The following is a 17,232-nucleotide window of genomic DNA, read 5'->3' on the forward strand; positions in this document are numbered from 1 at the left end:
TTTCTTCTCCCTCAAGTTCATTATCTTTTTAGGGGGAGATGGGGGTGGTTAGAATGTGCCACTAGAATATCTCCTAGGTTCCTATATTTCTTGGTGAAGTGTCCAGGCACATCCATGTTTGATTATGGGTGGCTGATATTAAGAGGGAACCTCCACTATTTATTGAATGATGCTGTCTATCATTGCTAATATGGGGAAGTGACTATCACATCTAATCATTATACCAAGGTCCTAGCTGCAATCTTTAACTCATTCTTTGTGATTTGACTTTGTCTGTACAATGAAGGGAGAGAGTAGGGCAATCAGGGAGTAGACACAGTCGGCATTCCTGACTTTCCCCATGCAGCTTTTGATAAATTTGCAGAAGGATTCAATCAAGAGTGAGAAGATCACAATTCAACAGGGCCTGGGGCACTGATGATAAGGTGGGACTGCCTGAGGTGGCAGTCTGAGGCTGTTGATGAATACCAGGGATTTGGGGACTGTGAGGCCTGACACTTCACTTTGAAGATGACAGGCCATTTCAGAGCTTTTTGGGGATCAGTTCTCTCCCCTGCCCTCTTCACTTGTCTCTATTTCTGATCTGTTTTCACTTGTGTCCTTTATGCATTTCATCAATCATTACTCAAAATAGAAATACATCTATTTTCCTCTTTTCCCTTTTATTTTTTCTAAAATGAAGTTAGTAAAAACTGAGGGAAGAAATGAAGTGCTCATTTTTGAAGTTCAAGAATGATCATGTTTGTTCATTCCCAAGCCAAGCCAAGATTTGGCACATTAAAGACAAGATATGTGTGAGCTCTTTGCCTGCATCCAGGCGCCCGCTGTGTATTGATGATGCTGCTGGGGTTCTCCAGTCCACCTGGCTCTCCCCTCTGTGCACTCAGACATTTCACATTCCATCTTGCTTTCTTGGCCCCACGGGGGCAAGCTTTATGTTTGCCTCTCTATATTCTGTCTGCTTGAATTCCCCCTACAGTCCTCTGACCTAATCCCTCCTGGCAGAGGAAACAAAAGAGCACAAAGGATCCCACAGTTTATGTATATATTTTTCATACAGAGAACTCAATCATCCATACTAATGGGAGGGGACCATTAGAACAGATAATCCAAAAATCCATTCATTATGCTTTAGAAATAGATCACATGATTGTTTCTTGAAGGCCTGGTAATTAAGTTTGGCTCAAGCTAAAGCTCTTGCTTTAATTAATTTGCATAAAAATTGGTCTGGGGATGTCAGTCTAGAATTAAGCATTTCTAGGGTTTTAACCTAAACTCATTTTGCAAATGGACTGCTTTTGAACAAAAGCAACAACATCTTAGTTTTATTGTTGGCAGATTATTAGATGCTCAAATTTTTCTAAGAACAAAGGCTATTTCTTTGATGCTTCTCTTAAAGAGATAATGGAAAATGTGCCCTTTTTTTTTGCTGTTGTTAGGCTTGAAACTTGATTGCTGCTAATATTCAAAATTTCTCTTTTACCATGCCTAAAAATATCCCAGATTAAAAGCAAAAGTTAAAACTAGATTAGCAAGAATTTGACTATTTCCTAGATACTCCTGGTTTTGTTATAGGTCCATTAAAATTTACACTTTAAATGTAAATTATTTCTAAAATTATTATTTTTTCTTATAGTTATGAAAGAAACAAGAAATGCAATTTCCTTATAGATGCATTCCACAAGTTTTAGTATGTAGCATTTTTATTATTATTCAAATCAAAATCTTTTCCAATTCCCATTGTGATTTTAAGTATTGAGACTTAACAGCTATTTTTACAACTAAGGGGTGAACATTTTTAAAATTGTGAACTTCTATCTTTCTTTTAATGTGTATGCACGCATATACATATATGCACACATATACATAAACATACATTTGTATCCCTACATACTAATTTCTGTGTCTGTATACATGTATATCTATATATTAGACATGTATATGTGTTCATGAGCACATATTTATGCGTTTATACAGACACATGAGTATAATATATTGATTCCTGCCATTTTATTCCATGTTTTAATGAGCATCATCTACCATGATGACAATTTCTCCAGAAACCTTCTTTTGAAAATATGTACAATATTCCATGTTTTGGATGAAATTTCAGATATTTCCTTTTTCTGTGTGTGCACCCAGGCACCATTAAGCACAATGTTGCAATGAACATTTTTGTGAATAAATATCTCCATGCTCTTGCTGGGTGTTAATTGAGTTTAAACTCCTGCAGCATAATTTTTCCATCCAAGTATGAACTTTTCATCATTTATTAGGTTTTGCCAAAACTGTTAGACAGAATATTATGCCTTTTATGTGTGTCTGGAAACCCTATTTCCACCAATTGTGTGTATTTTCAATTATTCAAAAAGAGAAGATAGCACATTCCTATTTTATTTTCATTTCTAGAAGTAACAGGACCATCATTTTCAAGTTTGCAATTATTATATTTCTTCTTTTGTAAGTTATAATTGACTTGTACCCACCATTATGGTATCATACAGACTAGTTTCAGTGCTCCAAAACTCCTCTGTGCTTTCTTCATTCATTCTTCCTACACCTGAACTCCAGAAACCACTCATCTTTTTACTCTCTATAGAGTTTTGCCTTTCCTGGAATGTGATATAACTGGAACCACATAGTGTATAGCTTTTTCAGATTATCTTCTTTCACTTAGTAATATGCATGTAAGTTTCTGCTATGTATTTTCATGGCTTTATAGCTCATTTCTCTTTAGTGCTGAAAAATAACCTTTGGTTCTTTTACTCTAATATTTTATAGTTTCATTTTTACATTTCATCTTTGCTCCTTCTGGGATTTATGTTGGTGTAAGGAATGAGGTTGGGACTCAACTTACTTTTCCAAATAGCCAACCAGTTGTCTTAATGCCATTTATTGAGTGATCTGTCTTTGAAATGTCAGCTAGAATATGTACTGAAATCCCAGATCTACTTGGGTCTATTTCTAAACTCTTCAGTTTGTTTCATTGATCAGCTGTCTACTCCTACAGCAGGACCACACTGTTAACCACATTTTAAAAACATTCCACGTCGTTTTTAGTCCATTTGTTCTTTCATTGCTGATAATATTGTATCTGTGAATTCCCCATCCCATTTCCAACAGGTTTTTATTTGTATTGTATCTTGCCCCATCATCTGACAAAGATCCATCACTGTTATATTTAATTAGGGATTTGAATTTTTTATCAATATAAGATAACCAACTCTTTCTCCCTTGAGGCTTTTGGCTAGAATTCTAACTGGATAGTTTTAAAGAAGTTTTTCATGTTTTCTTTTGATGTTCATCTCCCAAATATACTTTTTCTAACATTATCCTTTTAAAATGTTACAATTTTATTGAATTTCATTCAATCTGAAAGCTTTTCATACTTGATAAAGTAACTTAATTATACTTACTGCTATAACTATTTGCTTGTGTTTCTGTCATCTTATTTGATACATTGTGATTTGGCTACATTGCTAGATACATTTTATTATTATTATTTGCATTATTAAATATACTTACATATTTAATATGAGCTTTTGGGGGAATTTTAAAACTTAACATATTTTCCTTCATATTTGTCATTATCTACATATCTACATGCATCAAGGATATTCTTAAAGCTTTATGTTGTTAGAATCTGTAACCCAGAACTTTTAGCTTTTGAGTCTCTATGAAAGTCAACTGTATGTGCAACTTTCCCTGTGCCACACTTTAGTCTTTATTTTGTAGCCTCTGCCATTAATGATTCCTTTCTTCCCTCATACTTTTTTCCCTTCCTCAGTTCCTTCCTCTTTTAACTATTTAATAAAATTGTGACATACATATAAGAAGATATACACAAATATATAGGACCAAATTAAATAAACAAAAGGAACTTTAACAAAATATGTTTTTATAATAACTGTTTAGCCTAGAAGTCTTTCTTGTGGCTCCCTCCTAATCAGTACCTCCTTCCCAAACACCAAGCTTTAACCAACAGAGTAACCACTACCTAGATTTTATTGTCTTACTACCAAAATGTTTTTCTAAATGTATGTTATTTTTTCTCTGATTTTTGAACTTGATATCAATTAAGTTCTATGATACATAGATGGTCCCTAACTTATGATGGCTTGACTTAACAATGTCTTGACTTGATAATGCTGTGAAAGTGTACCATCAACCATTCTGTTTCTCACTTTCAGTAGGTATTTAATAACTTGCAAGAAATATTTATTACTTTATTAGAAAAATAGGCTTTGGTTTGATTATTTTTGCTCTACTATGTGTTCTGAGCACATTTAAGGAAAACTAGACTCAACTGTGTTGTTTGGTGGGTGAGAAGTATTAAATGCATTTTTGACATATTTTCAACTCACATTGAGTTTATCAGAATGTAACTCTATTGTAAGGTGAGGATGATCTACACATGTGTTCATAACTTCTTCAGTTTATCGTTACATTGTGGAATTTATCCACATCCACATTTTAAAAATGCAATTGTAGTTTTCAATGAGACATTTTCTTCATCCTTATTTTTTCTTCCTGTCTAACTTGTACTTTTTCTCTCATTGTTTATTATACTGTTCTCTTTATTTCTGGTTTTGAGTTGATTATGATGTGCTAGAATGATTTTCTTTATCTTTATTTTGTTTGGGGGCCCTAGAAGTTCTTGAATATGTGGATTCATAGTTTCATCAAATAATTGAAAATTTTATCCATTTTTACTTAAAAATATTTTTTCCATCTGTTGTTCCCATACCTGTTTTCCGATATTCTAATTTATGATTACTATAATTGGAATTTTCCTGCACATTGTTTTATAGCTTATTGATGCTCTTCTCATTTTTTTCAGCTATTTTTTTTTCTCTCTGTGTTTTAGTTTGGATAGTTTCAATTTGGATTGCTACATCTTCAAATTCACTAATCTTTTCTTCTATAGTGTCTTCTCTGCCATTGTTTTTCCATTAAGTGTAATTTACCTCAGACACTGCTTTTCATCACTATAAATTCAATTTGGGTCTTTTGATATCTTCCATGTCATGAATTAACATAATAAATACTTCTTTTAGCTTTTTAGAGATATGGAATACTGCTATGATAACTTTTAGTATGTTCTGTCATACTAATTATCTCATCTGAGCTGCTTCTGAATTGATTTATATTAATTGACTTCTGCTGCGAGTCTTATATTCCTGCTTCCTGTCAAATATTGTGAAGGATCTGAGATTTTGATCTACTTGCAAATTAACAAGTTAACTAGTCATCATGATTCCATGGATGCTGACAAAAGACTTAGATTTCTGAGGTCAAAGATGAAGAACAATTTAGTGTTCAGATCAATAGCAATAACCAAAGTACTTTTTCCCATTCCCTGAGCACAGTTTCCTCAGGGTATTATCAGGGGGATATGTGATAGTTGCACACTTGGTGGGTTGTATCAAAGGGAACCTGGAGAATCTGGATCTTTTATTGTGGACAAGAATCTGGACCTTTTATTGTGGACAGTTAAGTATATCTGCTCTTTGATCTGAGGGAGACACTACTCTTATCTTCTGAGGCTATCAGCAAGCCTGTTCTCTGTCTTCCAAGGTTGTTTGCTATATAAACATTCTTGATACAACTGGTCAGAACCAGACCTCTGCTCCCAAGATGTGTAGAGATAGGAAAGAGCCACAGAGAAGTATCTTCCAATTGCTTCTTTTCATTCCTGGAAATTTTGTCAATTTTACTTTGTGGGATGTGAGATATATTTATATACTTATAAATATTCTTAAATTCTTAAATTTAGCTAGGTTACTCAGAAACATTTTTTAAATTTTTCTTTTCTTTCTTTTTTTTTTTTTTTAGTTGTAGATGGACAATATTTTATTGTATTTATTTTTATGTAGGGCTGAGGATCAAACCCAGTGCCTCATACATGTTAGGCAAGGGCTAGCTATCTCTGAGCTACAACCCCAGTCCCACTCAGAAATAATTTGATCCTTTAATGTCTTAACATTTTAAGTTTATGATGGAGGATGAGAGTAGCCTTTGGTCTACTGCTTGTTTTGCTCTACTACAGAAGCAAAACTCTTCTGAGGTCTCTGTGAATTAATAACTTTTCCAGGGTCTGGTGGCAATAGGCACTCATTCCAGTTTCATATAAACTTCAGGTATAATTCCCTAAAGCCATTTAGCCTATTTACATAGCCTCGGGTAGTCCCCTTTAAAATATGCATGCACTAAAGAGTACTCAGGGGAAGACTGCCGCATTCCCTCTGGGGATCTCTGCGGTGTCCCCTGTGTATAAATCTCTCCTCTCCATTACTCTGCCCTGCAAACTCTTGCCACTTTAGCTTCCCAGGATCTTTAGTTCTGTCTCCTGGACGAAAATAAGAGTCTGTAAAATATCCTCAGGACTCTGCCAGAGCTGGACTCATTCTTCTCTGAACCCTAACCTAGAAACTCTCCAGGCAGTTAGCTGGGGCAATCACAGGGCTCATCTCATTTCCTGACTCTTGGGGAAGCATGAGTCTTATAAAATTTGAAAATTAACTGGTACTATTACCTTCCATGACACCGGACAACACCAGAACATTTAAATTTATCTTATTGAGTAAACGTCATTATGGTGGAATATTTTAAAGCAATGTGTATCTTAATTCCTACAAGGCATTATGATTATTATCACTATTGATTAGTACCATCAATATTCATTTTGATTTATCCAATTACCATTTACTTTGCTCTAATTCCTTCCTTTGTCTTTGACCTTCTACTTGGAATGAGTATGTTCCTAACTGTAGAACACCAGAAAGCAGTGATGAGCTATGCTTTTTATTTTGTTTGGCAATAGTCTTGATTAACCTATATTCTTGAAACATGTTTTTTTCCCTCCTAGGTTGAGAATTCTTGGTTGGCAGCTATGTTGCCGTACTGTTATTTTATTTCCATTATATTTATGGGAAAATCAACTATCGGTACAAGTGAAATTTGCTTTTTATAAGTTTTGTTTATCTTTGGTTTCTGCAGTTTTACTATAATAGACCTAGTTGTGGAATTATTTTTATTTATTATGCTTTGAATTCAAAAGGCTTTTGGGACATTTGGCCTAATGTTCTTCATCAATGTGGGAAATTTCTCATTATAGTTTCTTCAAATGTTGCTCCTGACCAATTCTCTCCATTAACATGTGATCTTTTCCTTTTTTTGAGGCTTTGCTATCCTTTTGCCGGCTGTTTTTAGTTTGGATATATTCTTCTAACCTAACTTAGAGTTCACAAATTCTTTTTCATTTGCATCTAATATCTTATTAAACCATAAATCTATTCATTGAATCATTAATTTCAATTATAGGATCTTTTATTTCTAGGCTTTTTTTTTCTTTTCCATATCTAGTTCTCAGATAAAATTTTCAATATTATCATTATTCCTTTATACACAGTCTTCACCATTACTTTGTACATTGTACTTATAACCCTAATATTTTCAGCTCATGTGGGTCTATTTCTCTCATTTCTTCATATTCTGTTTCATGTTATCTTATTTACTCATTTTGGTGTGGAGCTCTTTTTTGGTATGTGTGTGCTAGATGTGATTTATATTTTTATTTATTTGTTTTGGTACTGGAGATTGAACCCAGGGGTGTTTAACCACAGAGCAACATTCCCAGCTTTTTTTGTTTTGAGATGAGTTTTCACTAAATTGCTTAGGGCCTGTCTAAGTGCTGAGGCTGACTTTAAACCTACAGTCCTCCTGCCTCAGCCTCTGGAGTTGGTGGAACTATAGGTGTATGCCTCCATGCCCAGCAAGACATTATATTTCACAAATTTGAAAAAAAAAAAGTTTGAAGTCTACAAGGTGCTTTTTTCCTCTAATAAATATTTCACAAGTGTTTTTCTCAGGTGCCTGGGAAGAGTTGACAATCTGAGCTGTTCCTAATTTAATTTGGGGATGGAGATCACTTGAAAATGGAAAACAGCTTTCAGAAAATAGATATACTGTGGGTTTATTCTTCTGGGATATGTATCTTTAGGTTTTCAGCCCAAAATATAGGGTGGTAGGTATAGTACGGTCCCTTTTCCTTTTCATCAGTAGGACTCCAGACAATTTTCTGCAGAATCAGCCAAAAAATGCTTACCTTATCCTAAGGTAAAGAAGAATTTCAAATTCTGGGTTTAGTTTGATAAGTCTTAGCTATCTTATCAACCCTCTGATGTTTTCTAACTCTGTCATTTTTTTTCTCCCCCTCACACAATACATATAAAATTTATATGTGTATAATTTATTAAATGATACATATTACGTGTGACACGTATTTCTGTGATAAACATAATACCATATGATATATAATGTAATCAGATAACATTTCACATATACATGTAATATATATATAGTTTTATTTAAATTGTCTTAGTTATCTTTAATGAGAGAAATGGCCTACATTATTTTGACTTTCATTTCTGATAGTAGAAGTCTATTTTTTACTTTTGTCATTTTTGAACAGCATATACCATAAATTTCAGTTACAATATTTCTAGCTGGGCATGGTGGCACTTGCCTGTAATCTAAGGTATTTGGAAAGTTGAGGTAGGATGATCACAAGCTGGAGACCAGGCTAAGCAATTTTGCAAGACCCACAACAACTTAGAAAAACCTGTCTCAACTGGATGCCATGGCACCTGCCTGTAATCCCAGCAGCTGGGAAGGCTGAGGCAGGAGGATTGCAAGTTCAAAGCCAGACTCAGCAACTTAGCGAGGCCCTAAGCTACTCAGTAAGACCCTGTCTATAACTAAAATATAAAAAAGGGCTGGGCATGTGGCTCAGTGGTTGAGTGCCCCTGAGTTCAGTGCCTGGCAGCAAAAAAACAAAAAATGAAACCTGTCTCAAAAAAAAAAAAAATTAGGTGAAATATTTGGATGCTTATTTTGAAATAATTATGTTAACATTTCCATATATTTAATTGGTCTGACCATATAGTTCCTTTCAACTGTTTGCCTTTTTGTTTTTAGATTTTACATTCTTTCCTATATTTATTGTTTTTTGTACAGGCCTTTGGTTAGTTCACTCAGAAAGGATATCTGGGTAGCATATTTTCTTAATCTTTGTATTCCTGAGAAAATATTACTTTTGACTTCATGCATGAATAATAACATCACTAAATATAGAAACGGTGTCCTTTAGAGCTCTGGAAATGTTACTTCATTTTCTCTAAGCATTTGGGGTTGCGGAAGAAGAAGGCTAAAGCTAATCTGATTCTGGTGATATTACTTATAACCCGATTTAGACTTTCTTGTATGCTTTGAAAGCCTTTATCATTGATCTTCAGAAATTCCATGAGGCTACGTAGGTGTCTGTTCTCATTTGAGTTTTCATTTTATTTGCCTATAAATATAATGCATACTCTCATGTTTTGGGCAGAGAAACTGGTTTGCATTAGGAAAACTTTTTTCCTATTAGTTTTCTAAAGATTGCTTCATTTGTTTGTTCTATTCGGTCTTCTTGGTATTCCAAGGATATGTAGATTTAATCTCCTGGGTTTATTCTCCATATGGCTCACATTTATTCTCATTCTTATCACACATTCATTTCAATAGTTGCCAACCCAATGCTTATAGAATACAGGCAGGTAACAATAAGCAAAATAAATGAAGCCAGCCTGGTACACAAATAATGGGTAATGAAGACTGTGGAAAGCAGAAACCCTATCTCAAGATGTCAGCTACCAATCAGCTGGTGTTCAGCACTAAGAAAATACCTCAGAATTCAATTTTTCTCCAGAAAAACTCAAACCTGCTTTTGTAGATGGAATATTTTCCAAGAGGAAAAAAAAATGATAAAAGGATCTCACAACTTACCACTGGGATGATCTTGGTCACACACAGAATGATCTGTTAGTTCATTGTCTTTTATAATATTGTCATTCTTTGAAGAATCTGACAACAAACAAACATTTAATCAGCATTTTTAACTGAGAAAAAAAAGAGCACCTTCTAGTACTAACGTGATAGATATTTCAGGGCAAAAGAATTTACTAGTTTTTAAAAAATAACCATTAAAATACTTAAAAGATTTTCATTAATAAATAGCTTTTCTTAAAGTAACCTGTGAGATATACACACAAAGCTTACAAAGGTAGAGATGTAGTTGGGGCATCTGTTTGCAACAAAGTAGAAAATATAAAGCAGGATTCATAAATCAGTGAAAGTGTTAGAATTGTAGGAAAGGATATGAAAGGAAGGCAAAATAGAGAAGATTAAAGGAATATCTAATTTTAATGTTCTTAATGTTTCCAGTACTGTAGTTGCTCACATATGCAAGCCATGAGTCCTTGAAAAAATCAGAAATAGCACTTTGGAAATCCAGTGGTAATTATGATTATCTTTCCCAGGTACCATATGAGTTGCACAATAGCAATGAGGGAATGCAGACCCTCTGTTCTGAGCAATGTCATTCTTTCCCACATATAGCACATTTAGGTATGGAATTATCATATCATATCACTCTTTTTTTGGTTATAGTATATACTATCTAGGAAATAACATGGCTAAAAGCATTCTATGAACTCTTGCAAAGCTAGAATGTTGAAATGAGGTTTCTCTGGAGGTTCTCCAAAAAGACACTGGATTGAGCCAATGAATGGGTCGGCAGGAATGCATAAAATAGGTCTGTTACTCATTTGTAAATATTTATTAAGGGCTACCATATGGCAGGCACTGTTCTGGGTGCCAGAGAGTCAATAGGGAACATACAACTAAATCTCTGCCCTCATAGAGCTTACAATCTAGTAGATATTTTTAAATAGCCAAAAGGAAGGTAATTTAAAAATATCTAAAACCCCCTAGTTAATCCTATTTGCATGTGGTCACAGAAAAAGCTGGAAATGACAGACCTACACCTGTATTGTTTAAAAATAAGTTCTCTACTGAGTTTGTATCTGTAAGTTGCATTTCAAGAGCCATGACTTAGAGTCTAAAATAATCATTCTCTCCTTGTTTCCCTTTCCCTCTCTTTCTTTTGTTCCCTCCCACTCAAAACTTGGAGACAGAGAGCTTCAAACGTTATGGTTTGGAATATTATGAGAAAATTTGTTTCTTTGCCCTGCCACAAGCAACATTTGATGGACAAGTGAGAAACCTGGGTAGTTAACATATGATTCAAATTTAATAACCAGTGAAGCAAGTATACACCCGAAGTGTATGGTTTTAATTAACTGCAAATAATTCCCCCAAGGCAAATGTTTAATTATCTTCACTGCTTCTTATTTCTTTCTGAGACTGACAATAAGTTTAAAAGTCAAAATTTAGAAGCAAAACTGAGTATAGACACATTTTTCAAATTGTTATCTCACTCATGTCAAATTGTATTAAACCAACTCCCATTAAAATGTGCTTTTTAAATTTTGGAGCTAACATGTGGACTAAAAAAAAAATCCTTCAAATGCTTTTTTTCCTACATTAATAGTGAAAATAAACAATGATTGAAAAAGGAACTATCTCTATTAGGCTACAATTTAAATGTGAAAGTGTTTTAGTTTTACTCATTTATAGGACAATGTTATTTTTTGATATATTGTCTTTTAGAACACTCATTTCAGTATTAACATTTTAGGATTATCTAAGATTTTACATATATTTGGAATTTATTCATTTTCACTGAACAATAATTAATCGCTTTTTAACTTACATAAACAGTATGTTTCTGCACCACATATTACTTAAGAAATGTTTTTTAAAAGATAATTTACATTCATTTTTAAAGCTTGTGATCAAATGATTCACATGAGTGGAAAGCATTTGAAAAATTAATCACTGGGATGCATCTGTTTTTGTCACCAAAATCTGTGTCTTCAGCAAATTACCCTTTTCAATTTCCTTGGGAGATTGATTTAACATTACCAAGGCACCTTCTGAGCTGATGTTCTGTATGTAATCTATATAATGCATTTCATTGAATCCAAGATATCCCCATGCTAAGATGTATCCTGATAATAAATTAAATATAACCAGTGAAGCAAGTATGCATTTCAGAGATGGAATATTTGAGTGTATTCTATGTGTGCACACAAATATACATATTCGCTTGATGACAAGTACTTCATGTCAACATGACACATCTCCAAACCCAGTCTGTCTTGTATGTGAGACTCTTCTTCTGAAATGGTCCTATTTGCACATCTGTCAATAACGTAGGATGAAAACTATAAGCTTGTGATAGTATTCACAAATAACCAGGTAGCTATGAAAGATTGTTCCTAGAGATTTACTCTATTAAAAGGGCTATTTGAACTTCCATAGACTTTAGCAAGACTGGATTTGATTCTTTATGTTTTAAATCATTGATCTTAAAACATTATGCTTAGTTATGGGTTTGAAGCAGCAGTGTAGGTTTTCTGTTTAGGGGGGAAATGCAAGCTTCATGGTATGTGAATATGAAATAATCTCTCATGATAGAGAAAGAAAGTATATCTGTTTGTTATGGTCTGAAAGTTTGTGTCCCCCTCTTCCCAAATTCATATGCTAAAATCCTAATCCCTAAGTGATGGCATTAGAGAGTGTGCCTTTGGGAGTTGAATAGGTCATGAAGAAAATTGTTCTCTTACCAAGAGGCTTGAGAGACACTTTATCTCTTCCTCTATGTGAAGGCACAGAAAGAAGGCTATCTGCTGGGTGTGCCTGTAATCCCAGCACTTTGGAGGTTGAGGCAGTAGAATTGCAAGTTTGAGGCCACCCTCAGCAATTCAGCAAGAACCTAAACAACTTGGTGAGAGCCTGCCTCAAAATAAAAAATAAGAAGTGCTGGGAATGTGACTCTGCTACCCCTTGGTCCAATCTCTGGTATCAAAAAAAGAAAAAAAAAAAGGCTCTGTCTATGAACTAGAAAGTAGGTCTTCAACCAAACATCATTAACTCTGCCAGCACCTTGATCTTGGACTTCCCAGTTCCTAGAACTGTGAGAAAGATATGTTTTTTGGTTGTTTACAAGTTATACAGTTTATGGAATTTTGTTATAGAAATCTACATGAACTAAGACACCAGTCCTTTTATTTTACAACTATAAATTCAATAACTAAGATGACTATCAGTTCTATGAAAGTTCTATAAACTACCCTTAAAAATGTAGTTGTTTGGGGCTGGGGTTGTAGCTCACTGGTTGAGCGCTTGGCTTGCATGCGTGAGGCATTGGGTTTGATCCTCAGCACCACATAATAAATAAATAAATAAATAAATAAATAAGATATTGTGTCCATCTACAACTAAAAAAATGTAGTTGTTTATACTAAATTCTTGTAGTACCTTATCATTTGGTCATGTTAAAAAACACAAAAGTTATTATCTAATTCTGATATTTAATCAGTGTTTTTTTTCTTTTTGAATAAATAGCAGAAACTAGAATTAAATTTATATGTAGATTCTGACTTTCAGAATCTTTGAGGTCAATGTCATATTTAAAGATTTTTTAAATGCAATTATTAAATCAAATATTCAAGCCAAAGGTCTATACATAGATGTGCTTCGAAGATTAACAAGAATAAAAAGGAAATGCTTTCATAAATTTTTTTAAAAACCCTCCCATAAAGAAAATTGAAAAAGATTTAAAAGAATATTTAAAATTGATTAAAATAAAATGAAAAAAACCCATAAAATAGAAATTCCCCAAAGTAGGCTACTTTTAATGCAGTCAATCACACATATCTACATGGACTAGTACATGAATGGATTTAATCTGTGATGACAAATGATGAAACTACTGAAATTTTTATAAACATATCTATGCAATAAATCAAAATAAATAGTATCTTTTCCCAAAATATTCACTTAGAACAAACATTTTTAGCCCCAGAGGATCCCTGGGTGTGCTCCAGGAATTCAGAAAACCTTTTGGCAAGATTTACAAAAGTGTGTTTATATATTCATATATTAAGTTTTTGGAAGGAAATAATTTTTGATCACATTCTCATGTGAATCTATGACCCCAGAAAGGGTAAAAATAACTGTAAATATCTATATCTCAGTGCTTGTGGTGCTACCATTTTACAAAAGATCGTCAGGACAATTTTGGAGGTATTAGTCACCAAGCTTGATGCCCACTTCAAGAATTCATCAATGACAAATGTTGAACCTTTAAGGTAAATTTGACTTGTTAAAACAGCCAAAAAGTTATTGGGATGTCTCTAATGCATAAGGAAGATGATCCACTTGGCAAGAAACATTTTGGGCCAAAATTAGGGGTAAATATAAAATATAAAATGATAGATGATTAACTCTCTTTGAAGATAATTTCAAGCTAGGAAGTCTACAAAATACTTCTAGTAAGATTGTTAACCCCTAACGACTATTTAGGTCAGCAGACAATCATTTTGGTATAGACGCTCTAACAAGTTTGTACAAAATAAAGGTATACACAAAAATACACACACAATATATTGTTTTTCAGCAATGTGTAAATATCTAAATGAGTACCAGAGCTCAGTGCAAAAGTTGCACAGAAATGCAATCACCTGGGCTTCCTTTGATTCTTGTAAACTGATTTGATCATACCAAACAAACCATTTATCCTGGCCTGTTTATTGAAATCTCTAGTTTATTATGTGAAGCAATTAGGATAAAGTAATTTTTCCTCCATCTGAACGGGGAGTGCTTATCCACAGTAAACTGGATTCTATGCAACTGTTTACAGTCTCATCGAAATTTTACAATGGCTAATCCTTTATATAGAAAAAAATACATTCTACAACACATCCAGAGTATGCAGATGTCAATGATCTGAACTGTACTGGGTCCCAGTGAAGTTGGATATACAAGGATGAACTATATTTACCTGAAAGGTATCTGGGTTCACAGACAGGACATGGCTCTGGGAGTTAGGGAGTCCAACAGAGCTATGGATGATCATTTATCTTCATTACGCTCTCATTAACCCCCATTAAAAGGTGGCTAATCATTCCCAGAGTTCTGGAATCAAGGCCCTGACAGCTTTTGAAGCATAGCTGGGAAAGCTACCATCATAGACAACCAACTTGATATCTAATTAGAAAACCTGTTCCTAATTCCAAACAGTGAACTTTGGTCAAATCTTAGGCTGGGAGGCATACTAGTTGATGACTGTGATTCAGGATTTAGAACTATGAACTTCATAACTCCATGGAAATCCATTCACCTTTCATAATCTCAAATTTCTTTAATGAGGAATGGAGGTTATTAAATTAGATGATCTAAGATAATGCTAATCTGAAGAATTGTTCAAATTATGTCTTTGTTCTGGACAACACCTCTCTGTAAATGTTCCCACTTTCCCCTTATTCTCTGACTACCAGTTGGTTGGTTCTCACTGAGAGTTTTATTGTCTACTTATAAAATAAAGGTTAATAGTGGGGGAAGAACTGTGGCATGCCACCAGGGCCATACCGGCCCTCTTTAACTCAGCGACTGGATCAAGAATCATCACAATGTAAAACAGAACAGCTGGATATGAAGCTGGGTTGGACCACTATGGAAAAAGAAATGCTTAATTGCCCTTTCCATCAAGTTAATTTTTCCCCTTTGGCAATGTAAACAAAGGCAAATCTGCTCTTATTTTTAGTTGTCTGTGACTTGGCTGTTTCAGTATCCTTGACCTCCTCTTTTTGACTCCTTTCTCATCTTGCCTGTCTCTACCTTGTGAAATCTCACACCAGAGGCTCTCTTGACATCACTTAAAAATAAAGAAAAAAGTCTGGCTAGGCCACAGACATGAAATGTAGCCATGGTTCTGAATATAAAAAGGGTTGGAGAGATCAATTGAATAACATGGTGACTGTAGTTAAAAACAATGTAATGTATACAATTGTGCCCTGGTTATCTGCAGAGGATTGGTTCCCTCCTGTACCCCTTAAGATGCCAACATCCACAGATGCTTATAAATTATAAAAGATGTCTTTTATAAGACAGCGAATATTTAATCTAGGCACATCATCCTATATACTTTAAATCATCCTGAGATTACTTATAATACCTAATATTATCAAAAAGGCTTTGCAAGTAGTTGTTCTACTGTTTAGGAATAAATACAAAGGAAAGAAAGTCAGTACATGATCACTACAGATTCAATTGCTTTTTTCCTAGTAGGTTGATCTTCAGTTGGTAGAATCCACAAATGCAGAGCCCACAGGTAAGGAAGGTTAACTAGAAAATTACTAGAAGGATAGACTTTAAGTGTTATTTCATAAAAATAATGGTATGTGAGGTAATGCATAATGTTAATTAGCATTATTTAACCATTCTACAGTGTGGAAATATGCTACAGTTTGAATCTGGAATGTCATCCAAGATCCCATGTATTTAAAGCTTGGTCTTCAGTGTGGTGCTGTTGGGAGGTGGAGGAAACTTTTTAAGATGTAGGGCCTAGGAGGAGGTCTTAGGTTACTGGGGATATGTCTTCAAAAAAAAAAAAAAAAAAACTATGGGACTTGAGTATCTTTCTCTTTTCACTCTGGGTCATGAGGAGAACATGTTTCCTCTGCCCCATGCTCCTGATGCGATGTTCTACCTTACCACATGTCCAAAGGCATGGTGTCAATCAGCCATGGACTGAAACTGTAGGCCCAAATAGACCATTTCTCTTATTACATGAATTATCTCAGATATTCCTTATAGTAACAGAAAGCTGACTAACACATTTTTCAAAATATCATGTTGTCCATTTATTTCGCCAATTGAGAAAAAAAAATTCACCTACAAGCCTAGAAGAACAGAAGTAATTTGTTTCATTTTGGTTTAATTGGGTCTGATGATGAAAGGTTATTTTCCCTGTACTACTGAGACGACCTTTCCACTGGGAGAAGTGTAAAGGTTTTTTGTAGTGTTTCCTCTGAGCTCAGTCAGTCTGAAAGTGGGTTACTACTTCTCAGTTGTTCTATTTCACAGAGAAATAAGGCAATCGAAAAAACCTGTCTTCAGATTCACAAATGGTACAGCTTCTGGGGTTAGATTATTTTTATCCAGTCACTGGCTGAGATGCCAGTACCCCCTGTTGCTGAGAGCCAAGGATTTCTGAGTCTTCAAAGCCTAAGTCATAGCCCACCCTGCAGGATCCTAACTTGTCCAAATGATGTAAAGTGACATGTCTGAGAGACTAAGATAAGCATTTGGATCCTTTGTGGAAGTTACTAATTCTATGTGAACCTCAAAGACTTGGATGAGTTCCTGTTAGCACTTGCTTCTCTAAGTAGAAGGATCCATAACCCCTTAAACTCCATCTAAGAAAAATAGAGGACAAATGGTAGG

The 17,232-nt window shown here is 34.4% G+C and overlaps 1 protein-coding gene across 8 annotated transcripts in view; it reads right to left on the reverse strand.

Moving 5' to 3' along the window:
- The window catches only part of Macrod2 (mono-ADP ribosylhydrolase 2), a 1,956,002-nt gene that overhangs the window by 82,162 nt on the left and 1,856,608 nt on the right, over nt 1–17,232 (reverse strand). For all 8 annotated transcript variants that reach the window (XM_078051387.1, XM_078051384.1, XM_040275965.2 and 5 more), the window contains one exon: nt 9,826–9,903. In XM_078051387.1, the coding sequence (XP_077907513.1) occupies nt 9,826–9,903 (78 nt within the window). The remainder of the gene's footprint in view (nt 1–9,825; nt 9,904–17,232) is intronic.

This window comes from Ictidomys tridecemlineatus, chromosome 5, assembly GCF_052094955.1.
Source record: "Ictidomys tridecemlineatus isolate mIctTri1 chromosome 5, mIctTri1.hap1, whole genome shotgun sequence".
Lineage (NCBI taxonomy): Eukaryota > Metazoa > Chordata > Mammalia > Rodentia > Sciuridae > Ictidomys > Ictidomys tridecemlineatus.